This window comes from Bombina bombina, chromosome 3 (assembly GCF_027579735.1).
Source record: "Bombina bombina isolate aBomBom1 chromosome 3, aBomBom1.pri, whole genome shotgun sequence".
NCBI lineage: Eukaryota > Metazoa > Chordata > Amphibia > Anura > Bombinatoridae > Bombina > Bombina bombina.
The window spans coordinates 783,026,920-783,053,796 of NC_069501.1; the positions used below are offsets into that span (position 1 = coordinate 783,026,920).

At 39.3% G+C, this 26,877-nt stretch overlaps 1 protein-coding gene across 1 annotated transcript in view; it reads right to left on the bottom strand.

The window, feature by feature from the left end:
- Window positions 1–388: 388 nt before the first annotated feature.
- Window positions 389–26,877, bottom strand: part of LOC128654025 (septin-10) — a 217,902-nt gene continuing 191,413 nt past the window's right edge. The window contains exon 11 of the mRNA XM_053707669.1: window positions 389–1,448. Coding sequence (XP_053563644.1) covers window positions 1,439–1,448 — 10 coding nt within the window. The 3' untranslated portion in view covers window positions 389–1,438. The remainder of the gene's footprint in view (window positions 1,449–26,877) is intronic.

Here is a 26,877-nt window from a genome sequence, read left to right on the forward strand (position 1 = left end):
TTTTCACATATAAACAGCGCTAGTTTATGGGTGGCATATAGATAACATTGTGCTCACTCCCGTGGAGTTATTTATGAGTCAGCACGGATCAGTTAACATGCAAGTCTCTAAAAGAAAAACCTGAAATAAGCGGGCAGTCTGCAGAGGCTTATAAATAAGGTAATCACCGAGGTAATATAAGAAAATATATAAAATAAAACCATGTTGGTTATGCAAAACTGTGGAATGGGCAATAAAGGGATTATCTATCTTTTTAAACAATAACAATTCAGGAGTAGACTGTCCATTTAAGGTTTGCAATTTCCTGAATACAATAGCAACCCCACCCAAAAAAATAATAAAATAAAACAAAACATTTTCTAAACACTTCCAAGAAACACCAGCAAAATACCAGGCACATCATTTTTTTTTATTTTTTGTTTAATAGCAATCAAAAATGTAATAGTAAATTTAAAATACTTACAATGCTCCTTTAAACACAATATTTTTCATATAAGTAGACCTTTTTTTTTTTAAAAAAGGATTATTATTAAAAATATACATGTGAAAATCATTTGCTTATACATGCCTGTAGACGAAAACAAAAAATCTTACAGATATGCTAAACAAAAAAACATACAACATATTTTAGAAATGTACATTAAAAATATTCCTAGCTTTAATGTCAATTTATTAAAAAACAAAAAAAAAAAAAAAACAGTCGTTGCCTAGAAAAAAATCCTCCAAAATGTTACTAAGTATTGTCATTTCTAAGAAAAATAATCAAATATCTCTTATTTTATTAAAAAAAGTATAGACTTACATGAGTGTTACAACTGTAGTCATGTAAATCTTTGTATGAGATTAAGGTTTGAAAGCTAATAAAAAGTTAGTATTCTTGGCAGTATATATTTTGATGTTTTAGACATTGTTAGTGTATGATGTATACCACTAATTCTAAATAAGCGTAAACTTTAGTACATTTCATTTTTTTATTTTCTTTAATACAATAATTTTCAATAAAAGACACGGGCTATTGTTGATAATTAACAAATAAACAGTATATATATTTAAAAAAAAAGAAAGAAAGAAAAACACACACACTGACCCATATTCTTAAAATGATTGTTCACTTGAAAATTTGGCTTTTGTTACAATTTTTACAAGACTCCACTTTCTACTCATTCTGAGCTTCTCTTTGGTACCACCTACTAGTGGAAAGGACTGAGTTATTTCATTAGGAGAAACCTTGAGACCATTATCAAAGTTGCAGTAAGGGCATTTAGAGCAGTTGGTGGCATGAAGGACACTGCATTTGCGGTTTCCCAAATCTTCCATGGCTCTTCAGCTGAGATGATGGGCTTGAGAAATACTTATTTGACAAAAATGCAGGAAAAGAATTAAAACTCGTTTCAATCATGGCGTTGTTCTTAATTTTTTTCTGATTAATGTATTCCACTCACATGAAGCTGTTAAAAATAACAATAAAATAAGAAAGCACATTAGCTATGGAACAATAAATTAATTGTAGAAAGTGTATGTTTATGTATAAATTCTAAAACCCCAACATTCATTTACACACAACAAACCAAATGGGTATTTTATAATACCTAGCACCATATGCCAGTGTCAACATAACTTGGCTTTAGATTAAATAATGGCAGTTTAAAAAACATTTAACAATGAATATAAACACAATAAAAAAAAGTTATAATGGTTCTACTGGTGGACAATGACATGACTCATAAGCAGAAAACCCTTTTTTTAAATGCTCTATTTTAGATGCAGCAAAAATTACTTTAATTAGAAAAGGTACTAGTAGGTCTGGAGTGATACCTGTGAGCTTTTTGACTACTCTAAAAAAATACTGTGATCTCTCTCACACAGTTTTATATAGGACAAAACTAAACAGTAAGGTTAGAGTGGTGCTCTAAGCAAAGCTCAAATAAAGATTAGTGCAAATAGTTTATAAATAATTTAATTTAATCTAATACACAAAATACAATTCACTAATATATAAAATACAATCAAATGTTGGCTAAAAAATCCTCTCACAGGGTGATTAAACTAAAAAATACTCAATTCTAAATGATCACAATGTGGCCACATCACTTATCAGATAAAACATAAGTAATTTGAACAGTAAATAATCCAAAAACAATTATACTCAGTATGCGGGTTGGTGTGATATATATATACAACTAAAAAGTAATGTATCAATGTGTAGATAAGCACGTAAAATAAAACAGCTTATATCTAATAAACTGGAAGCAAAGAAGGAGAAAGTAAATACTTTCAGAAAGGAGTATAATTGCTTTTAGATTATTTACTGTTGAAATTACTTATATGTTTTATCTAATAAGTGATGTGGCCACATCGTGATCATTTAGAATTGAGTATTTTTTAGTTTAATCACCCTGTGAGAGGATTTTTTAGCTAACATTTGATTGTATTTTATATATTAGTGAATTGTATTTTGTGTATTAGATTAAATTAAATTATTTATAAACTATTTGCACTAATCTTTATTTGAGCTTTGCTTAGAGCGCCACTCTAACCTTACTGTTTAGTTTTGCCCTATATAAAACTGTGTGAGTGAGATCACAGTATTTTTTCAGAGTAGGCAAAAAGCTCACAGGTATCACTCCAGACCTACTAGTACCTTTTCTAATTAAAGTAATTTTTGCTGCATCTAAAATAGAGCATTTAAAAAAAGGGTTTTCTGCTTATGAGTCATGTCTTTATTTGAGCTTTGCTTAGAGCGCCACTCTAACCTTACTGTTTAAAAATTACTTTATTGTCTTTTTAAGAAAAAATAACCACTATGCATAACAGCCGAATCAGGATCTTTCATTTGTTACTAAGCATTACAATAGTATCTTTTTTACCAAACTTTTAAAGAGACATTTTAATGGAAAAACATAATTTATGTAAGAATTTACCTGATAAATTCATTTCTTTCATATTGGCAAGAATCCATGAGCTAGTGACGTATGGGATATACTGTATATTCCTACCAGGAGGGGGCAAAGTTTCACAAACCTCAAAATGCCTATAAATACACCTCCCACCACACCCACAAGTCAGTTTAACGAATAGCCAAGTAGTGAGGTGATAACAAAAGGAGCAAAAAAGCATACAAAAAGAGGAACCGGAAAAATTATTGTGCTTTTATAAAAAAAAAAACATAACCACCATAAAAAGGGTGGGCCTCGTGGACTCTTGCCAATTTGAAAGAAATTAATTTATCAGGCAAGTTCTTAAATAAATTATGTTTTCTTTCATGTAATTGGCAAGAGTCCATGAACTAGTGACGTATGGGATAGCAATACCCAAGATGTGGAAGACCACAGAAGAGTCACTAGAGAGGGAGGGATAAAATAACAACAGCTATTTCCACTGAGAAATTAAATCCACACAATAATTAAGTTTTCCTTGAAAAAACTTAAATGAAAAGCAGTAGAATCAAACTGAAACAGCTGCCTGAAGAACTTTTCTACCAAAGACTGCTTCAGAAGAAGCAAAATACATTAAAATGGTAAAAACAATAAAAGTATGCAAAGAAGACCAAAATACTGCTTTGCAAATTTGATCATCCGAAGCTTCATTCTGAAAAAGCCCAAGAAATGGCGACTGAACTTAGCAGAATGAGCTGTAAATCTCTGAGGCGGAACCTGCCCTGCCTCCAAATAAGCCTTGAAAAAAAAAGCTTTAACAAGGATTCCAAAGAAATGGCAGAGGCTTTCTAACCTTTTCTGAAACCAGAAAAACAACAAATAGACTAGAAGTTTTCTGAAATCCTAATAACCTTGATATAGAATTACAAAGTTCTTACCACATCCAAAGGTTGTAAAGAACTCTCAAAGAATTATTAAGGATTAGAATACAAAGAAGGAACAATTTATCTACTAATGTTGTTCAAATTCACAACCTTAGGAAAAAAAGAAGTCCACAAACCAACTTATCTAGATGATAATATCAGATAAGGAGACACAGAAGAGAGAGCTGATAAATCAGAAACTCTTCTAGCAGAAGAGATAGCCAAAAGAAACAATACTTTCCAAGAAAGTAGATAATCTTTAAAGAAAATATAGGCTCAAAAGAAAGAGCCTGCAAAATCCTTGGACCAAATTAAGACTCCAAAAAGGACAATTAATAAATGAACATGCTTGATACAAACCAAAAGCCTGAACAAAACAGTGAATATCAGGAAGTTTAAATAATCTTTCTAGGAAATAAAACAGAAAGAACAGATTTTTGTCTCTTCAAAAAAAAATTGCAGACAAACTTATCTAAACCATCCTGAAGAAACTGAAAAATCCTAGGAATTCTAAAAGAATGCCAAGAGAATTTATGAGAACACCATAAAATATAAGTTTTCCAAACCTGATAATACATGTTTCCTTGAAACAGACTTATAAGCCTGCAATATAGTGATAAAAACTGAGTCAGAGAAACCTCTATGACTAAACACTAACCAATTTCCATACCTTCAAATTAGTAATTTGAGATCCAGATGGAAAAAAAGTCCCCTGAAACAAAGAAAAAGCGGCCAAGGATGGCAACTGGACACCCGGACAAGATCCACATACCAAACCTGTGAGGCCATGCTGATGCTATCAGAAACACATAAGACTGTTCCAATATGATCTTGAAGATCACCCTTGGAAGAAAAAAACCTGAGGCGGAAATATGTAGCCAGGTTGCAAAACCAAGACACTGCTAATACATCCACCATTTCCGTCTGAGGATCCCTTGACCTGAAAAGGTACCTGGAAAATTAAGAAAACACATCTGTATAGAGATACCACTCTCCCGGATGTAAAGACTGATGGCTGAGATAACCCATTTCCCAAATGTCTAAACCTGAGATATAAATCATAGAAATTAGACAGGAGATGAATTCCACCTAAGAACGTATTCAAGATACTTCTTAATTGACAAGGAACTGCAAGTCCCTATTTGATGATTGACATATGCCACAGTTGTGATATTGTCTGTCTGACAGCAAAAATGAAAAGTTCTCTCCTAAATGAGGCCAAACCTGAAAGAGCTCTGAAAATAGCACGGAGTTCTAAAATATAGATTGGAAACCTCACCTTTTGAAGTTTCCAAACCCCTTGTGCTGTCAGAGACCCTCAGACAGCTCTTCAACCTGTAAGACTTGCATCCATTGTCCAGGAAGTACGAACAAAAGGAGGCCCCCTGAATAAAACAATGATAGTCTAATCACCAAATCAGAGAGAGTTGAGTGTGGGGAATTAAGAATATCAACTGTGATATCTGAAAACAATCCCTGCACCACTGAATCAGTATGCAAAGTAAAAGAGGTCTCAGATGAAAAACGAGCAGAGGGAACAACGTCTGAAGCTGCAGTTATGAGACCTAAAACTTCCATGCACATAACCACTAAAAGGAATGTTCTAGACTGTAAGTTAGATAGGCTAAAGCCAAATACATTTGACTTTTGTCCGATAAAGACAAAGTCATGAACACAGAATCCATCTAGAAACCCAAAAAGAGGTGACCCTTGTCTGAGGAATCGCGAAACTCTTAAGTAAAATAAATCCTCTAACCATATCTTGAAGAAACTAAACTAGTTGATTCATGAGAGATTTGAATAAAATAAAAGATTAAGCTAATACCAAGATACCATCCAAATAAGGAAATACCACAAAACCCTACTGTCTTATTACAGAAAGAAGGGCACCCAGAATATTTTGAAAAGATTCCTAAAGCTGTTGCTAGAAAAATGGAAAAGTGACAAATTGGTAAATCTTATCCAAAAAAAGAGAATTTCAGACCCAAATGTGGTCTGAATGAAATAAAATATGAGGATAAACATTCTGTAAAATTGAGTGGACATGAAATAACCTTGCTGAACAAAAGGCATAACAGTCCTTAAAGTAGCCAACTTGAAAGTTGAGACTCTTACAAAACAATATAAAGTCTTCAGATCCAAGATTGGACTGAATAAACCTTTCTTCTTTGGGACAAAGAATAGAATTGAATAGAAACCCAATCCCTGTTCCTGCTAAAGAACTGGTATAAATACTCATGAAAAAAATTCACAGTGTACTGAGAAAGAATCTTCCTATAGAATGTCTCATTCTAAAAATCTATTCAGATCCTAAGAACAATAAAGATTTTGGACTGAATTCATCCAAAAACAATTTAATCTGCCCCCCACCAGAAGAACTGGTTTGAGAACCGTAGCTTCATGCAGTCGAATAACAAGTAATTACAGGGAGTGCAGAATTATTAGGCAAATGAGTATTTTGACCACATCATCCTCTTTATGCATGTTGTCTTACTCCAAGCTGTATAGGCTCGAAAGCCTACTACCAATTAAGCATATTAGGTGATGTGCATCTCTGTAATGAGAAGGGGTGTGGTCTAATGTCATCAACACCCTATATCAGGTGTGCATAATTATTAGGCAACTTCCTTTCCTTTGGCAAAATGGGTCAAAAGAAGGACTTGACAGGCTCAGAAAAGTCAAAAATAGTGAGATATCTTGCAGAGGGATGCAGCACTCTTAAAATTGCAAAGCTTCTGAAGCGTGATCATCGAACAATCAAGCGTTTCATTCAAAATAGTCAACAGGGTCGCAAGAAGCGTGTGGAAAAACCAAGGCGCAAAATAACTGCCCATGAACTGAGAAAAGTCAAGCGTGCAGCTGCCAAGATGCCACCAGTTTGGCCATATTTCAGAGCTGCAACATCACTGGAGTGCCCAAAAGCACAAGGTGTGCAATACTCAGAGACATGGCCAAGGTAAGAAAGGCTGAAAGACGACCACCACTGAACAAGACACACAAGCTGAAACGTCAAGACTGGGCCAAGAAATATCTCAAGACTGATTTTTCTAAGGTTTTATGGACTGATGAAATGAGAGTGAGTCTTGATGGGCCCGATGGATGGGCCCGTGGCTGGATTGGTAAAGGGCAGAGAGCTCCAGTCCGACTCAGACGCCAGCAAGGTGGAGGTGGAGTACTGGTTTGGGCTGGTATCATCAAAGATGAGTTTGTGGGGCCTTTTCGGGTTGAGGATGGAGTCAAGCTCAACTCAAAGTCCTACTGCCAGTTTCTGGAAGACACCTTCTTCAAGCAGTGGTACAGGAAGAACTCTGCATCCTTCAAGAAAAACATGATTTTCATGCAGGACAATGCTCCATCACACACGTCCAAGTACTCCACAGCGTGGCTGGCAAGAAAGGGTATAAAAGAAGAAAATCTAATGACATGGCCTCCTTGTTCACCTGATCTGAACCCCATTGAGAACCTGTGGTCCATCATCAAATGTGAGATTTACAAGGAGGGAAAACAGTACACCTCTCTGAACAGTGTCTGGGAGGCTGTGGTTGCTGCTACATGCAATGTTGATGGTGAACAGATCAAAACACTGACAGAATCCATGGATGGCAGGCTTTTGAGTGTCCTTGCAAAGAAAGGTGGCTATATTGGTCACTGATTTGTTTTTGTTTTGTTTTTGAATGTCAGAAATGTATATTTGTGAATGTTGAGATGTTATATTGGTTTCACTGGTAAAAATAAATCATTGAAATGGGTATATATTTGTTTTTTGTTAAGTTGCCTAATAATTATGCACAGACCTGCACACACAGATATCCCCCTAAAATAGCTATAACTAAAAACAAACTAAAAACTACTTCCAAAACTATTCAGCTTTGATATTAATGAGTTTTTTTGGGTTCATTGAGAACATGGTTGTTGTTCAATAATAAAATTAATCCTCAAAAATACAACTTGCCTAATAATTCTGCACTCCCTGTATAGTTAACCAAATTAGCAGCTGAAAAAAACAGTTGTTATTATTACCCAAATAAATGGAACACAATAAAAAGACCTGAAAAAGGCCAAAGGGCTGTGTTAACCCTGCCGGGATATGAATCTAAGACCCTTGGATCTAAAACAAGCGTTTGTATACAGGACATTCACCAACTGATCTACATCACCGGACTAAAAGTAGGGCAGAAAAAACTCTAAACCTCCAGAAATAGTGGAGATAATAGAAATCAAACAAGTTATTAGCCTAACAAGCTAGAGTTAATAAAATATATTTGAAATCATAATAATAGATATAGTAAACATAATAAAATGAATACATCAGAAGTAAATAAACAGAGTTATATACTTGAGAATCTGAAACTGCTTATGCTAACTGTTCAACAATAAAAAAGGTTGAGAGAACAGTAATGTCTGCCACAGATAAAGGCTGAGCTAAAAATATAAACAGTGCGTGAATATGCTCTACTAAGGTTATATTCAAACTCTAAAAAATCCTAAAAATAAGTACCAATTTCCAAAGAAATAGTAGTGCAGTCCCAAAAGGGAATCAGGATAAACCATACTTTAGAACATAATACATATAGTATCTTGAATAAGAAAAACCCTCAGAAGCAAATTAAAATCTTAAAATCCAGATTTTAAAATAACATACGGCTAGATTACGAGTTTTGCTTTATGAGTGGCTCGGTAATAACTTGCAAGTTATTTCCACCGCTCACCTTTAATAGCGCTGCTATTACAGGTTTTCCAAAAAATGGCGTTTGTGGGCAACATGGCAGCGTTGAGCTCCATACCGCACACAAATATCAGCGCTGCTTTGAGCTGGATTGATGTGCGCGATTTCCCCATAGACATCAATGGGGAGAGCCAGCTAAAAAAAATAACGGAGTGTAAAACTCTGTAGTGCAGCCCCATTGATTCCTATGGGGAAAGAAAATGTATGTCTAAACCTAACACCCTAACATAAACCCTGAGTCTAAACACCCCTAATCTGCTGCCCCGGACATCGCTGACACCTACATTACACTTATTAACCCCTAATTTGCCGCCCCGACACCTACCTACACTTTTTAACCCCTAATCTGCTGCCTCCAATGATGCAGCCACCCACCTTCACTTACTAACCCCTAATCTGCCGCCCCCAATGTCGCCGTCACCTATATTCACTTATTAACCCCTAATCTGCCACCCCCAACATCGCCGCCACCACTATACTAAAGTTATTAACCCCTAAACCTCTGGCCTCCCACATCACTAACACTAAATAAGAAAATTTATGCTAACCTGATACATTTGTTTCTTTTTAGACACAATAAAGAGTCCACGGATCATCTTCATTACTTATGGGATATTCACCTCATGGTCAGCAGGAGGAGGCAAATAGCTCCTCCCTTCCCTCCCACTTCAGTCATTCGACCGAAGTTAGGAAGAAAAAGGAAAAGCCAAGGTGCAGAGGTGTCTGAAGTTTATAAAATTAACAACCTGTCTAAAAGAACAGGGCAGGCCGCGGACTCATCGTGTCTAAAAAGAAACAAATTTATCAGCTAAGCATACATTTTCTTTTCTTTTTAAAGACACAATGAGTCCACGGATTATCTTCATTACTTATGGGATACAATACCCAAGCTAGAGGACACAGATGATACGGGAGGGACAAGACAGGGAACCCAAACGGAAGGCACCACTGCTTTAAGAACCTTTCTCCCAAAAGCTGCCTCAGCCGAGGCAAAAGTATCAAATTTATAGAATTTACAAAAAGTGTGAAGAGAGGACCAAGTTGCAGCCTTGCAAATCTGTTCTACAGAAGCTTCATTTTTGAATGCCCATGAGGAAGCAGCAGCCCTAGTGGAATGAGCCGTAAGTCTCTCAGGAGGCTGCTGTCTGGCAGTCTCATATGCAAAACGGGTGATCTTCAAGATCCTTAGTCGCTTGTAAGTAAAATTCTAAAGCATGGACCATGTCCAAATTTTGCAGAAGACGCTCCTTCTGAGAAGAAGGATTAGGACACAAGGAAGGAACAACAATCTCCTGATTAATGCTCCTATCTGAAACAACCTTAGGAAGAAAACATAGTTTAGTACGTAAAACTACCTTATCTGAATGGAAGATAAGGTAAGGAGAAGTGTATTGCAACGCCGAGAGTTCAGACACTCTACAAGCTGAAGAAATAGCAACAAGAAATAAAACTTTCCAAGATACCAAATTAATATCTAAGGAATGCATAGGCTAAAAACGGAACCCCTTGAAGAACCTTGAGAACTAAATTCAGACTCCAAGAAGGAGTAACTGGTTTAAACACAGGCCTGATCCTAACCAAGGCCTGACAAAAAGATTGTACATCTGGGACATCTGCCAGTCGTTAGTGTAACAAAATAGATAAAGCAGAGATTTGACCCTTTAGGGAACTTGTCGATAACCCCTTCTCCAAACCTTCTTGAAGAAAAGACAAAAATCATGGGAATCCGAACTCTACTCCATGAGTAGCACTTGGATTCACACCAATAGAGGTATTTACGCCATATCTTATGGTAAATCCTTCTAGTGACAGGCTTGCGAGCCTGAATCATGGTCTCTATGACCGAATCTGAAAACCCCCACTTGGATAAGATTAAGCGTTCAATCTCCAAGCAGTCAGCTTCTGAGAAACTAGATTTGGGTGAAGGAAGGGCCCTTCCTCAACGGAAGTTTCCAAGGTGGCAGAGATGACATGTCCACCAGATCTGCAAACCAAATCCTGCAAGGTTAAGCAGGAGCAATGAGGATCACCGATGCCTTCTCCTGTTTGATTCAAGCAATGACCAGAGAAAGAAGAGCAAATGGGGGAAATAGGTATGCTATGAAGGACCAAGGAGCCGCCAGAGCATCTATCAGTTCCGCTTGGGGATCCCTGGACCTCGACCCGTATTCTGGGAGCTTGGCATTCTGACGAGACGCCATGACATCTAACTCCGGCCGACCCCATCTGAGAGTCAGGTTGGAGAACACTTCTGGATGGAGTTCCCACTCTCCCGGATGAAAAGTCTGCCTGCTCAGAAAGTCTGCTTCCCAGTTGTCCACCCCTTGGATGTGGATCGCTGACAGGTGGAAAGACTAGGCCTCCGCCCACCGGATTATCTTGGCTACCTCAGGTCATCGCTAAGGAACTCCTCGTTCCTCCCTGATGACTGATGTAAGCCACTGACGTTATGTTGTCCGACTGGAATCTGATAAACTGAGCCGAAGCGAACTGAGGCCAGGCCAGAAGGGCATTGAAGATTGCTCTCAGTTCCAGGACATTTATAGGAAGAACAAACTCCCTGAGCCTTTAGGGGACCCCAGACAGCTCTCCACCCTAGAAGGCTGGTGTCTGTTGTCACAATCACCCAGGATGGTCTGTGAAACAGGTCCCCTGGGATAGATGATCCAGAGACAACCACCATAGAAGAGAGTCCCTCGTTTCCTGTTCCAGTGTTATTCGAGTAGACAAGTCTGCATAATCTCCATTCCACTGCCTGAGCTTGTTTAACTGCAGAGGTCTGAGGTGGAACCGAGCAAACGGGATGATGTCCATTGCCACCACCATCAGTCTGATTACTTCCATGCACTGAGCCATTGACGGTCGAGAAGTGTACTGAATGACTCGACAGGTATCTAGAATCTTTGATTTCCTGACCTCTATCAGAAAAATCCTCAGATATAGAATTGATTAGAGTTCCCAAGAAAGTCACCCTTGTTTTTTGAACTCTTTTCCATATTTACCTTCCACCCGTGAGTTCTCAGGAAGGATAGTACCAAGTCGGTATGAGATCTTGCTTGTTGACAAGGTGACACCTGGAATAGAATATCGTCCAGATAACGAGCTACCGCAATGCCCCGCGCTCTTAGGACCGCCAGCAGAGACCCCAGAACCTTTGTGAAAATTCTGGGTGCCGTGGCCAGACCGAAAGGAAGAGCCACTCACTGAAAGTGTTTGTCCAGAAAAGCAAACCTAAGGAACCTGTGATGATCTCTGTGGATAGGAAACCACAGATAAGCATCCTTTAAATGCACTGTCATCATAAATTGACCCTCTTGGATCAATGGAAGAATGGTATGAATAGTTTACATCTTGAATAATGGAACTCTGAGGAATTTGTTTAAACACTTGAGGTCTAAGAAAGGTCTGAAGGTTCTCTCCTTTTTGGGAACCACAAACAGATTTGAATAAAAACCCTGCCCCTGTTCCTGTACTGGAACGGGAACAATCACTCCTAGAGAGGAGAGGTCTCTTACACAGTATAAGAACGCCTCTTTTTTTATCTGGTTTGCAGATAATCTTGAAAGAAGAAACCTCCCTCTGGGAGGAACATTTTTGAACTCCAGTTTGTATCCCTGGGACACTATTTCTACTGCCCATGAATCCTGAACATCCCAAACCCAAGCCTGAACGAAGAAGGAAAGTCTGCCCCCTACCAGATCCGGTCCCGGGTCGGAGGCATGCCCTTCATGCTGTCTTGGATTCAACAGCAGGCTTCTTGGATTGTTTACCCTAGTTCCAAGACTGGTTGGGTCTTCAAGTAGGTTTAGATTGTTCCGGTTTAGAGGAGGAAGAGAAAGAATTTACCTTAAAAATTTGAAAGGAATGAAAATTACTTTGTCGTCCTTTCTGCTTGTTTCTCTTATCTTGAGGAAGGAGATGACCCTTACCTCCCGTGATATCAGAGATAATTTCTGTCAGGCCAGGTCCAAACAAGGTTTTCCTCTTGTAAAGAATCGCTAGAAGCTTAGACTTAGATGACACATCCCCAGACCAAGCTTTTTACCATAAGGCTCTGCGGGCTAGGATAGAGAACCCCAAACTCTTAGCTGCTAATTTAGTAATTTGCAGAGAAGCGTCCGTAATAAAGGCATTAGCTAATTTAAGAGCTTTAATCCTATCTTGGATCTCCTCTAAGGAAGTCTCAGTATTGAGAGACTCGGACAGAGCATCAAACCAATAAGCTGCTGCACTAGTGACAGTAGTAATGCACGCAGCCGGCTGTAATAGCAGACTCTGGTGAACATAAATCTTTTTAAGTAGACCCTCCAACTTCTTGTCCATGGGATCTTTAAAAACCCAGCTATCCTCAATGGAAATAGTAGTTCGATTGGAGATAGCCCCTTCCACCTTCCAACCGTTTGCCAAGCTTCCTTGACAGCGTCAGCTATAGGAAAGATCTTTTTGAAAATAGGAGATGGAGAGAAGGGAATACCTGGTCTCTCCCATTCCTTAGAAACAATCTCTGAAGCTCGCTTAGGAACTGGAAAAACATCTGAGTAAGAAGGAACTTCGAAATATCTGTCCAATTTACTCGACTTCGCAGGAGCTACCACTACTGTGGAATCACAGTCGTCTAAGGTAACCAAAACCTCCCTGAGTAACAGGTGGAGGTGTTCTAGTTTAAATCTGAAAGAGATAACCTCTGAATTAGTCAAAGGCAATGAACTCTCTGAAGCTGAAATTTCGCCTTCTGATAGAACCTCTATACCTTCCATCTCAGTTCCCTGGGAGGGTACATCTGAGATTGCCACCATGGCATCAGAAAACTTACTGGTAACATGGTTGTCTTTCCTCTTACGTTTGCCTTGTAGCATAGGAAAAGCAGACAACGCATCAGAAATTGTCGAGGACATAAGCATAGCTATGTCCCTTAAAGTAACTCCAGGAGATGCTAGAGCAGAAGTACAGGGCACTGCTTGTGCGGGCGTTGAAGTTTTGGACGCTTGGGGAGAAAGCTGCGGCATACTCTGAATCTCGTCAGACTCCTGAGAAGCATCCGCTTTTGAAAAATTTTGTTCATGAAAAATCTTTTCTCTATACTTTAAAGCCCTCTCAATACATGAGGGCACAAAAAGGAATTGGTGGTTCCACATTGGCATCAAAACACATGGAGCAAGTAACATGTTGCACGGCTCCTATGTCCATATTGAAACACCATAAAATGATAATGTAAGAAAAAAATTCACTTTCACACAAAGAAAATTTTATTACAAAAAAAACAAAAACGTTACTGGCCCTTTAAAATCTAAAAAATTTTATATCATGGAGAAAAAAAGAATCCCCAAAAAAACAACAAAAAAAAAATCTTAAGTCAAATAATTGTGAATGACAAAAACGATACTGTGTCTTTAAAATTTAAACTGAAACTATTTTTCTATAGCAAAGAGACACAGCTGTATCCCCAGAGATGCATCCCCAGAGATGCAGACGATAAGGCTCTATAACGCTAAAACCGCTTGCTCTGATTGAAAAACCATGCGGTTCTAGTGCGACGCTGATCCTTCATACACCCGACACAACTGAAAGTGTGCAGTGTAACCAGCGCGTGAAAAGAAAGCCCCGCCCATCGTGGGTGTAAGAAAAAACACACAACCCGACCGGCTTTACTGTTAGTCAAAATGAACAGATAGGGAAAAACAAGCTTACTCCCAGCCCCAGTGCCTGTACTTTAAGCTGCCAAAAAGGAACCTTCCATACACAGAGAGTAAAATGTCCCTACATAAAGTGTCCAATGTTACTGAGCCTTATATGTGATTAAATATAACTAAAGTGCCAACTTTCCTCTGAGACTTTTGTCATCCTCCCAGAATAAAAAAGTTAGCACTTACCTTAAGTCTGTCCGACAGCAGGACAGTCCAACAGGTTTAAGAGGTATGTATGTATGTATGTATTGGGTATTTGTAAAGCACAGCTAATCACCCGTAAGGGTTTCAAGGCGCTGCTCATTTTATCGACCACTGAAGGATGAAAGGCTGAGTGGACCTCGCAGGGGATCGAACCTGCAACAGAGCTCAACCACAGTGCCTTAGCATGCTGAGCTATCTGTCCGGCTAGTCCTCTCCCTCCTATAGCCCTGTGGAGAATGATAAAGCCTGAGTTAAAATTGCTTAGGCCATCAGGATAAGGGCAGCATAAATGTATGGGAAGCGCAGTGAGAATTATGTCCCACCAGTTCCCATTGCTCTAAAGCCACCAAGAGCTCTACTGAAGAGACTGATATGGACTATGGCTTCCCCCTAGAACAAAGCAGCACAATCTTGCACTACTTTAAAAATAATAAACTCTTGATTGAAGAATCTAATCTAACACCTCACTTTACCTCTTCCTATCACTAACGTAGGCAAAGAGAATGACTGGGGTGGGAGGGAAGGGAGGAGCTATTTAACAGCTCTGCTGTGGTGCTCTTTGCCTCCTCCTGCTGACCAGGAGGTGAATATCCCATAAGTAATGAAGATGATCCGTGGACTCATTGTGTCTTTAAAAAGAAAGTACATTGGAAAGTTGTTTAAAATTACATGCCCTATCTGAATCATAAAAGTTTTTTTTGGACTTGAGTTCCCCTTTAACAACGGATATAATACAGAACCAAAAAAAAACAAAAAAAGGAAATTTATGCTTGCCTGATAAATTTGTTTCTTTTTAGATACGATCAGTCCACGGATTTCTTCCTTACTTGTGGGATATCGCCTCCTGGCCAGCAGGAGGAGGCAAAGAGCATCACAGCAGAGCTGTATATATAGCTCCTCCCTCCCTTCCCTCCCACTCCAGTCATTCGACCGAAGTTAGGAAGAGAAAGGAAAAGCCAAGGTGCAGAGGTGTCTGAAGTTTAACAAAAATAAAGACCTGTCTTATAAAAAACAGGGTGGGCCGTGGACTCATCGTATCTAAAAAGAAACAAATTTATCAGGTAAGCATAAATTTCCTTTTCAAGATACGATGAGTCCACGGATTTCATCCTTATTTGTGGGATACAATACTAAATATATAGTACACGGATGAAAAGGGAGGGACAAGACAGGGAACCTAAACGGAAAGCACCACTGCTTGAAGAACCTTTCTCCCAAAAGCAGCCTCAGCCGAGGCAAAAGTATCAAATTTATAAAAAGTGTGAAGAGAAGACCAAGTTGCAGCCTTGCAAATCTGTTCAACAGAAGCATCATTTTTGAATGCCCATGAGGAAGTCACAGCCCCAGTGGGATGAGCCTTAATTCGTTCAGGAGGCTTCCGTCCAGCAGTCCCATAAGCAAAACGGATGATACTCTTCAGCCAAAAAGAAAGAGAGGTAGCCGTTAGCACTCTGACCCCTACGTTTCCCTGAAAAAATAACAAACACTTTACCTCTTCCTATCACTAACGTAGGCAAAGAGAATGACTGGGGTGGGAGGGAAGGGAGGAGCTATTTAACAGCTCTGCTGTGGTGCTCTTTGCCTCCTCCTGCTGACCAGGAGGTGAATATCCCATAAGTAATGAAGATGATCCGTGGACTCATTGTGTCTTTAAAAAGAAAGTACATTGGAAAGTTGTTTAAAATTACATGCCCTATCTGAATCATAAAAGTTTTTTTTGGACTTGAGTTCCCCTTTAACAACGGATATAATACAGAACCAAAAAAAAACAAAAAAAGGAAATTTATGCTTGCCTGATAAATTTGTTTCTTTTTAGATACGATCAGTCCACGGATTTCTTCCTTACTTGTGGGATATCGCCTCCTGGCCAGCAGGAGGAGGCAAAGAGCATCACAGCAGAGCTGTATATATAGCTCCTCCCTCCCTTCCCTCCCACTCCAGTCATTCGACCGAAGTTAGGAAGAGAAAGGAAAAGCCAAGGTGCAGAGGTGTCTGAAGTTTAACAAAAATAAAGACCTGTCTTATAAAAAACAGGGTGGGCCGTGGACTCATCGTATCTAAAAAGAAACAAATTTATCAGGTAAGCATAAATTTCCTTTTCAAGATACGATGAGTCCACGGATTTCATCCTTATTTGTGGGATACAATACTAAATATATAGTACACGGATGAAAAGGGAGGGACAAGACAGGGAACCTAAACGGAAAGCACCACTGCTTGAAGAACCTTTCTCCCAAAAGCAGCCTCAGCCGAGGCAAAAGTATCAAATTTATAAAAAGTGTGAAGAGAAGACCAAGTTGCAGCCTTGCAAATCTGTTCAACAGAAGCATCATTTTTGAATGCCCATGAGGAAGTCACAGCCCCAGTGGGATGAGCCTTAATTCGTTCAGGAGGCTTCCGTCCAGCAGTCCCATAAGCAAAACGGATGATACTCTTCAGCCAAAAAGAAAGAGAGGTAGCCGTTAGCACTCTGACCCCTACGTTTCCCTGAAAAAATAACAAACAAAAAAGACGAATGTCGAAAATACTTAGTCACTCTTAAGTAAAACTGTAAAGCACGGACTACGTCTAAATTATGCAACAGACTTTCCTTCTTAGAGGAAGGATTAGGACACAAAGAAGGAACAACAATCTCCTGATTAATATTCTAGTTAGAAACAACTTTTAGGAATAAAACCAGGTTTTGAACGTAACACCACCTTATCTGAATGGAAAATAAGATAAGAAGAATCATAATGTAATGCCGAAATCTCAGATACCCTTCGAGCAGAAGAAATAGCAACTAGAAAAACTCTCTAAGATAATAACTTAATATCTTTGGAATGCATAGGTTCAAACGGAACCCCTTGAAGAACTCTAAGAATCCAAATTTAAACTCCAAGGAGGAGCAATTGGTCTAAAAACCGGCCTGATTCTAGTCAGAGCCTGACAAAAAGATTGCAAGTCTGGAACATCTACCAGACGCTTGAGTAACAAAATAGATAAAGCAGAAATCAGTCCCTTTAAGGAACTTGCCGACAACCCTATCTCCAATCCATCTTGGAGAAAAGACAAAATCCTGGAAATCCTAACCCTACTCCAAGAGTAGCCCTTGGATTCACACCAATAAAGATATGTATGCCTTATCGTATGTTAAATCTTCGTAGTTACAGGCTTACATGCCTGAACTAAGGTATTTATGACCGAATCAAAGAAAACCTCGCTTGTATACAAATCCCACTCGAATAGGATCAAGCTTGTAATCTCCAAGCAATCAGCTTCAGAGAAACTAGACTTGGGTGGAAGAAGGAACCCTGATTAAGAGGCCATTCCTCAACAGAAGCATATCACCTTATTGATCAAGGTGGCAGATATGACATGTTCACCGGAACGGCCTACCACATCCTATGAGGCCACGTAAAAGCGAGGAGGATCACTGATGCCTTCTCCTATTTGAGTTGAACAATCACCCGGCAAAGAAGCGCAAACGGGAGAAAAAGAAATTCTAGGCTGAAAGACCAAAGAACTGACAAGGCAGTTATCAGTTTGGCCCGGGGCCCCTAGACCTGGACCCAAAAGCCAGCCAGTCTGACAAGATGCCATGTGGTCCAACTCCGGCCGACTTTATTCAAAAAACCAGGTTGGAAAATACTCCCGGATGAAGTTCTCTCCAATTTGAAAAGTCTGCCTACTCAGAAAATCCAATTCCCAATTGTCCACCTCTGGGCTATGGATCGCCAACAAATAGCAAGAATGAAACTGGCCGAAGCCAACTGATGCCAGACCAGAAGAGCCCTGAAGCTCGCTCTCAGTTGCAGAAAGTCTAATAAACGAACAGACTCCGCTTGAGTCCATACTCTGCTAATCATGTTCTCTCGGACAGGTGATCCAGAGACAACCACCATAGAAAAAGTCCCTTGTCTCCTGAACCAGAGTTATTTGAAGAGACAAGTTTACATAGTCTCCGTTCCATTGCCTGAGTATGCTTAACTGCATAGGTCTGGGTTGCAGTGAAAAAATTTAATTTTTAAGTGACATAAGGCACTGCTCATTTAATCAACCTTACAAGGATGAAATGTTGAATGGACCATACCAGGGATTGAACCTACAACCCTCAGGTTGTTACAGAGTTCAGCCACAGTGCCTTAGCATGCTGAGCCATCAACCCAAATACCTCTATGTACTGAGCCACTGAAGGCCGAGAAGTGAACTGAAGGACTAGTCCATTATTAATAGACCTGATTTCCTGATCTCAGTCAGAAAAAACTTAATTGAAACGGAATTTGTCATGATTCCCAGAAAGCTACCCTTGTGCTTGAAAGTAAGGGATACTTTTCCAAATTCACCTTCTACCCGTGAGCTCACGGAAAGTAGAAACTCATGTCCATGTAAATCTAGCTTGTGTAAAGATGACGCCTGGACTAGGATATTAGTCAGATAGGGCGCCATTGCAATGCTCCATAACTGAAGTACAGCCAACAATGATCCCAGATCCTCCCTAAAAACTCAGAACTGTGGTAAGACTGAAAGGAAGGACCACGAACGGGAAGTGTTTGTCCAGAAAGGCAAACCCTAGAACTGAGACGATTCTCGCAAACAGCCCATGAAGGCACTTAACCCTCAAACCATTTTAGCAATAAATTGACCCTCTAGGATCAAGGAAGGAATGGAACAAATTAATAGTTTCCATCTTGAAGGACAGAACCCCTCCTTTAAAAAATGGTCTGAAAATTCCCCTTTTTCAGCAATCACAACACGACCGGAAACCCTAGATCCTGTACCATTATTAGAACTGGAACAACCACTCCCAGGTCTGAGAGGTCTACGCAGTGTAAGGACGTCTCTCCCTTTGTCTGATCCTCGGATAATCTTGAAAGCAAAAAACTGCCTCTGAGAGGAAAATAGCTGAGGTAGAAACCAAACTTGAGCGAAAACGGAAAGACAGCCCCCTATAAGATCCAATCCGGACCGGGGCATGTTTTCCATGCTGTCCTTGCTTCAAGAGCAGGCTATATGCGATTTTTTTTTTCAAATTTTCATCAAGCCAGGTTCCAACAATGTTTGCTCCTGGCAAGGAATCACCAAAATCTTAGATTTAGAACATATATCTGTAAAACAAGGCTCTAACCATAAGGTCCCAAGAGCTGGAACAGAGCCACCTATGCTCCCAGTTCGATAACTGGAAGGGAAGAAATGGAAATAAAGGAATTAGCCAATGTGAAAGCTTTATCCAGTCCTGGATGTTATCCAGGGAAGCTACTGAGTAATAGCATCAGACAACGCAGCAAGCTAAAATGCTGCCACACTAGTGACGGTAGCAAAGTACACAGATGTTGTGTCCTATTACTAAATTTTTTCCATAGGACAATTCTCTAAGGGTATAGAAGTTCTCGTAGTGAAGATGAAACTACTCCTTCCCACCTAGGGAATGTCGTCCAGCCTCCTTAGCTGAGTCGGTCATGGGAAACAGTCTTGTAAATATAGGGAATGCCTAGGGTACCATTCCATCTGAAACTGAGATTCTCAGTAACATAGAGGAACCACTGAGAATAGTAATTCCTCTAGCAATGCTTTCACCTCGTGGAAAAATATAGAATGCATCATAAGCCCGAGAGGAGAGTGAAGGAACGCAGGGCACTGTATGTGGGCCATAAAATGTCGATGGAAACTGTAGGAACAATTTGTGGCCATTGATAATAGACTCCCAAACAGCAATCGCCGTAGAGCGAGTAGATTCAAAAAGAGAAAATACATTTGAATAAAAGTTAATAAATCTTTTCACATAGGAAACGATACTTTGTCCTTAAACCTGAAAAGAAACTCTATTCTTGTGTGCTTTTGTTTCAGCCTCAGACACAAGGGATGAATTAACAAATAAACAGCTGAAATTCATTTATTATAATGTACACAGAACAAAATGTTACTGTCTCTTTAAATCATAAAGAAACTAATTTTTGTGTGTTTTTGTACCATCCTACGTCACAAAGGATGAATTAACAAATAAACAGCCGCAATTCTGTTAATAAAAATTTACACAGAAAATGTTTTACTGTCTCTTTAAATTTTAAAAGAACATCTTATTACTTTTGTGCAGAACAATCTAATAAGAATATTAATATTGCTGTAAATAAACATTGTTAAGTACATCAAAAAGCAATGTCTTTGCAAGGAACCGCAGAGCACAGCTTGTGGTTCATAAAATTATGCTGGACGCTATAATAGAAAATTGTGGCATGGATTGACCGGTGTCCCCAGACTCTTAACAGCAATAGCGTTAAAAGGAGTATATAAAAAATGGACACATAGAAACAAACAGTACTGTTTCCTTAAATGTTTTAAGAAAAACATCTTGAGTTTATTGTGTGTTTAGCCAACTGACACTCTTGTGCAAATTGATTTACACCCTTTGCAAACTGATTTGGACCTACTGACCCTCAGCTAAGAAAACAGTATAATCAGCAAAGACCCACTAACACATCTGCCCCATGATAGTCATTGGTCTAACCCAGAGCACTACCTAGCCGTATTAAACGCTCTACCCTCCGGTATCCTAACGGAGGTAGAGAGCACAGCAAACAAACCCTCAAATAACTCCGCCCCTTGCGGGCGTGCCAGAACTCTATCCCTTAACAACGTTCAGAGATGGTCGAGAAGGCTCAGAAAAAAAACCGTAGGGAAGACAACTCCGCCCATCGTGGGCGTCACCGTACTCAATCTCCCGGGCAACATTAAGATCTTATAGATCTGACCCCGGGAGATAGAACGACTAAGTGAAATGAGGAAAAATTTAGCTGAGTAAACTACCGCATAGTCAGGTAGCACCTTTAAACTCAATAAAATCTGAAAGTTAAAACATAAAAGTTAAACACCTTCCGGTCGGCATATTATATGTCAACCGCCGGGAGTAAAACCACACTGATCTTCAGTATAATATAGCCTTCCTCTTTCACAATAAAGTGCCCATCAAGACTGATTGAATATAAAGAGAGCCATCTCCCGGTCGGCATATTCTATGAGGAAACCTCCGGGAGCTAAACAACACTAACTCCAGTCCCCAGTGTCTGTGTAACATAGCCCTAAAAAAGAGATCACAGTCCCATCACAATAAGGAGCCCAATCTTTACTTAGCCCTTGACATGTGATATGTAGGTAATGTAGTGCTGACTTTCTTCTGAGAGAATTGTGATATCCCAAGAATAATAAAGTTAGCACTTACCTTGAACGCTGAGCGACAGCATGGCAGTCCATCAGGTGTAAGAGGTCTTTTTCTCCCTTCCATAGCACTGTGGAAGCAGATCAGCCTGAGTTACCATGTGCTTAGGCTATCTATAATGGGGCAGCAACATGTCTAGGAGGCACAGTGAGAATTATGTCCCACCAGTTCCTATTGCTTTAAAGCCACCAAAAAGCTGTAGAGACTGATCTGGTCTAGGCTACACCCCAGATCAAAGTAGCACTCTCTGGCACTACTTAAAAATAACAAACTCTTGATTGAAGAATAATTTCTAACACCTCACTTTGCCATCTCCTATTACTAACACAGGCAAAGAGAATGACTGGGGTGGGAGGGAAGGGAGGAGCTATATATACAGCTCTGCTGTGGTGCTCTTTGCCTCCTCCTGCTGGCCAGGAGGCGATATCCCACAAGTAAGGATGAAATCTGTGGACTAATCGTATCTTTAAAAAGAAAAAAACGTTCTTAAATAAATGTTCCCTTTAACTTTACCAAATCAAGAAAACATACCCCAGGCAACACTCTACACCTCAGCAGAATTACTGAGGTGCCCTACCTGTCCTGCAACCCGCAGCAAACTGAGGGAAAAAAATGATCCCATTTACAATCCGGATTTCCAGAGAAGCAAAAACAGCAAGAAGCCTTCTAAACAGCAGAGCCAACTGAAATATGGGCACCTCACTCTTACAGGAAGTGAAAAGAAAGTGCCAAAAAACTCTGACATCACAGAATCAGAAGCTCCCTAAAAGGGGTGGTCCTACAGCTGAGAAAAAAGCCTTTTTTTTTTCTTTTTTTTTATAGCTTTCTTGAAAAACAGGCTTAAAAACAAACAATAAAACCCCTCAAAAAAGTACATAATCTGTTACTAAAAACGGATCCTCACTGAGCCATCAATAAAATAAATAACTCCTCACACTAACAGTGCCTGCAAAAACTGCCATAAAAACCTGCACCCTGACAGGAATAATAAAAAATGTGCCACATTTTTCACTGCTATATAGAAAAATAAAACTGGCACTTACCTCACTATTTAGGAAAAGAGCATGACTGGAGGCTATGGCCTCTAATTGTCAAAAGTCTAGCGGACCTCGCTGAATACGGAGAGCAATACGCTCTCCGTATTCAGCATTGCACCAGCAGCTCACAAAAACTGCTGGTGCAACGCCGCCCCCTGCAGACTCGCGGCCAATCGGCCACCAGCAGGGGGTGTCAATCAACCCGATCGTACTCGATCAGGTTCATTTCCGGCGATGTCTGTCCGCCTGCTCAGAGCAGGCGGACAGGTTATGGAGCAGCGGTCTTTGTGACCGCTGCTTCATAACTGGTGTTTCTGGCAAGCTTGCAGGCTCGCCAGAAACCCGGGACATCAAGCTCCATTCGGAGCTTGATAGATATGCTCCTATGGATAAGGGAAGTGACATATATAGCAGCTTTGCTGTGGTGCTCTTTGCCTCCTCCTGCTGGTCAGGAGTGATATTCCCACTAGTAATTGATGATTCCGTGGACTCACCATATTTTAGGAAATAAATATTATTTTGTAATTCAGTTATATACTTTGATTGAAAGCTTTATTTGTCTTTGAAAATAAACTCCCATGAAGGTATTTTGATTAATTGCATTTCAAAGTGCTGTCTTGGGGTATCCATTTTATAAAGGACTATTTTGCAAGATTTGTAATATTCAAACGGTAGTACCTGTAAAAAAAAAAGGGCAGCTGATGTTGAAACCTTTCTCCTTATTATCATTGTCTTTTTCCCCTATTATTAAATATCCACTATGGGCTGGGGTAACCATCAGGTTAAGAATACATAAACATGTTAGGTTTCTATGCGCTTAGAATGCATTTGGTTACAATATTCTGAGGAACTTGTGCTTTTATTTCTTTGAGAGGACTAAATTGTTAAAATAAAAAAAAATGAAAAAAAAATGATATGTATAATATGGAAAAAGTGTTATGATTTATTTTGATTTTTTAAATAAAAAAGTTAAGGGGTGCAGGGTCATGTGGTTTTCAGAGGGGGTGTAGGGCCAGGGTATCTAATCTGATGCATAATGTGGGTATGTGACAGTGGGTTTACAAGGTATGATCTGTGGTCTCTTATGTCCATATGACTAACAGGAAATGCAGGGTCAGGAGTCTAATCACTAGTCTCACATGGTATTTGTGTATCAGTGGGGGCCATAGGACAGGGGGTCTTTATATGGAGATATGGCTCTCAGAGGGGCTCTAGGGCAAGGGAATATCATACTTTTTGTGGCTATAGGGCTGAAAGAAGAACTGCATGATAATTGTGTGATGTGATGTTTATTAGAAAGTACAGTAGTGCAGAAATCATACAGGTTCTGTTAGAGAATATCACCCTTGAAAAGTATAAAAATGGAAAATAAGATGAATAATTTGAGCTGTTTGGTAGTTATAGTGTTACTTAAGGAAATGCTGTGGATGACTGGGTTGTGCAAAGTGTACTTAGGTGACTTAATTGCTAGGAAGGAATGGTACATGGAGAAGTGAAGAGAAAGCTCTAGAATCAATGTGAGCAGAGCCACAGAATGGAGCAGTACTGGTAACTGAAGTCCACTGATTTAGATGTGCTGAAGGAGGGGTGGAGTTTGGTGCACAGCATAATAGTAATAGGAAAGAGCTGAGTGAGACTTAAAGGGACATTATACACTCATTTTTTCTTTGCATAAATGTTTTGTAGATGATCTATTTATATAGCCCATAAAGTTGTTTTTTTAAATAAATGTAGCGTTTTGCTTATTTTTAAATAACATTGTTCTGATTTTCAGACTCCTAACCAAGCCCCAAAGTTTTATGTGAATACTGATGTATACCTTCTCCAGCTTGCTCCTGTTTGTGTAAAGGGTTTTTTCATATGCAAAAGAAGGGGGAGGGGGGAGTGTCTTATTTGCCACTTGCAGTGGGCTTTCCAGCTACCTTTTCAACAGAGCCAAACTGACAGCTTCTAAGTAAGTTTTTAAACAGTTTTATACTGGATTTTTATATCAGTATCTGTGCATCTTATTCTTTATAGTAGTGTCTATTACATGCAGTTATATGAAAATGAGTGTATACTGTCCCTTTAACAGTTATGTGCTGGAGGAGCGAGGTGTGTGTACACGGTAAATGTGGATGGCAGAAGACAGGAGATGTTAGTGGTGAGGTGTTGCAAAGGTTAATAAATGCTGTTGTGGTAAAAGACACTTGTTTTTTCATGAAGTTATGCAATGTGAAAAATAAAAATGAACTGATTTTGTGGCAATACTGGTCAACCTGAATAGCACATGTGTCTCAATACTTAGTAGTACACAGTACTAATTCTGTTCGTGTTCAGGGAATTTTGTGTGTGTCTGGGTGAACAATACAATCAAAATGGCAACAATCAATTTAATTACCCCACGTACTTACATAAAAAACTACAAAAAGGGGCTTTTTGAAAACAAATAGTGACCCCCTAAAAAAAATCCCACATACAAACATGAGTAATTTATTTATAGGGAAAACATAATCTATGATTACCTCATAGATTCTTCTCTTTTAGAATGATAATAGTCCATAGGGCTCCATAAAATGTGGAATATATTTACCGCCACTAGGAGGAGGCCAAGAACCTACACAAGAACTTAAACTCCCTCCCCACCTCTCCTCAGTTTAAGACAGCCAAACAGAGAATAGGAAACATAGGTAGGAAAGACAAAAGCAGGGTCTATAGAACTGTTGTGCCAAAAATTGAAAAGGGGCCGGGCCTATATACTATCATCATTCCGAATGAAAAGAATTTATGAGGTGAGCATAACATGTTTTCTTTCATATAATAATGATAGTCCATAGGGCTCCATAACATGTGGGATTAATACCCAAGCAGATAGTCCATGTTACCGAAAGAGTGGGACAATTTTCAGGCAGTTCCTATTTATCAGACACTGCGGCCTGAAGGACTTTCCTGCCAAAAACTGCTTGATAAGAAGCAAAAACATCAACGCGGTAACATTTTGAAAAGGTATGCGGAGCAGACCATGTTGCAGCTTAAAAACTCCTTCAAAGGTGCATCATTTTGAAAGCCCAGGAAGTTGCAACTTATCTTGTAGAATGAGCTGTGGTACATTTAGGTGGCAAATTTCTTGCCACCAAGAAGACCTTGTGATTACCTATTTGAGCAAAGAGGCCAAAACTACAGTAGTAGCCTTCTGCCGTTTACAAGTCTCAGAGTAGTGAACAAAGCTGCTGAGGAGAGATGAAAAGGAATTTAAACTCTTCTTGACCTCCTCATAGTGGCGGGAAATATATCTCACATGGAGCCCTATGGACTATCATCATAAATACGTATTTGCAATATTAGGGTTCCTTTAACTTGTTAGATCATTTTATTTTACCACCAGTTACTTTTTTAACCCCCACAAAGTCCTTCTCTGGGCTGCAACACATAGTTGGTAATACATGCGCATGCTGCCTCTAATTGGCTATCCTGATGTGTGCTATAGCTCTAACTGGGACTTTAACACTAGTGTCCCTTACAAATACTGTTTATGGGTTAAACACAAAGTTAAAGTGAAATACTCTCATAAATTAGAGCATTTTATTTTTTTCATTAGTATGTCTCCTAAAAACAGGAATATTTTAACTGAGACTTTAACCCCTTAAGGACCAGAAATTTTAGAGAAAAAAACGTACCCAAAGTACCAGAGAATTTTTAGAATTTTTGCTATCACTCTATTTAAACAGAAATAAAGCATTTAACAAAAAAAAAAATTATGCTTACCTGATAAATTTCTTTCTCTTGCGATGTATCAAGTCCATGGATTCATCCAATACTTGTGGGATATTCTCCTTCTCAACAGGAAGTGGCAAAGAGAGCACCCACAGCAGAGCTGTCTATATAGCTTATCCCCTAATTCCACCCCCCAGTCATTCGACCGAAGGCTAGGAAGAAAAAGGAGAAACTATAGGGTGCAGAGGTGACTGAAGTTTTATAATAAAAAATACTACCTGTCTTAAATAGACAGGGCGGGCCGTGGACTCGATACATCGCAAGAGAAAGAAATTTATCAGGTAAGCATAAATTTTGTTTTCTCTTGCAAGATGTATCGAGTCCACGGATTCATCCAATACTTGTGGGATACCAATACCAAAGCTTTAGGACACGGATGAAGGGAGGGACAAGACAGGTACCTAAACGGAAGGCACCACTGCTTGTAGAACCTTTCTCCCCAAAATAGCCTCCGAAGAAGCAAAATTATCAAATTTGTAAAA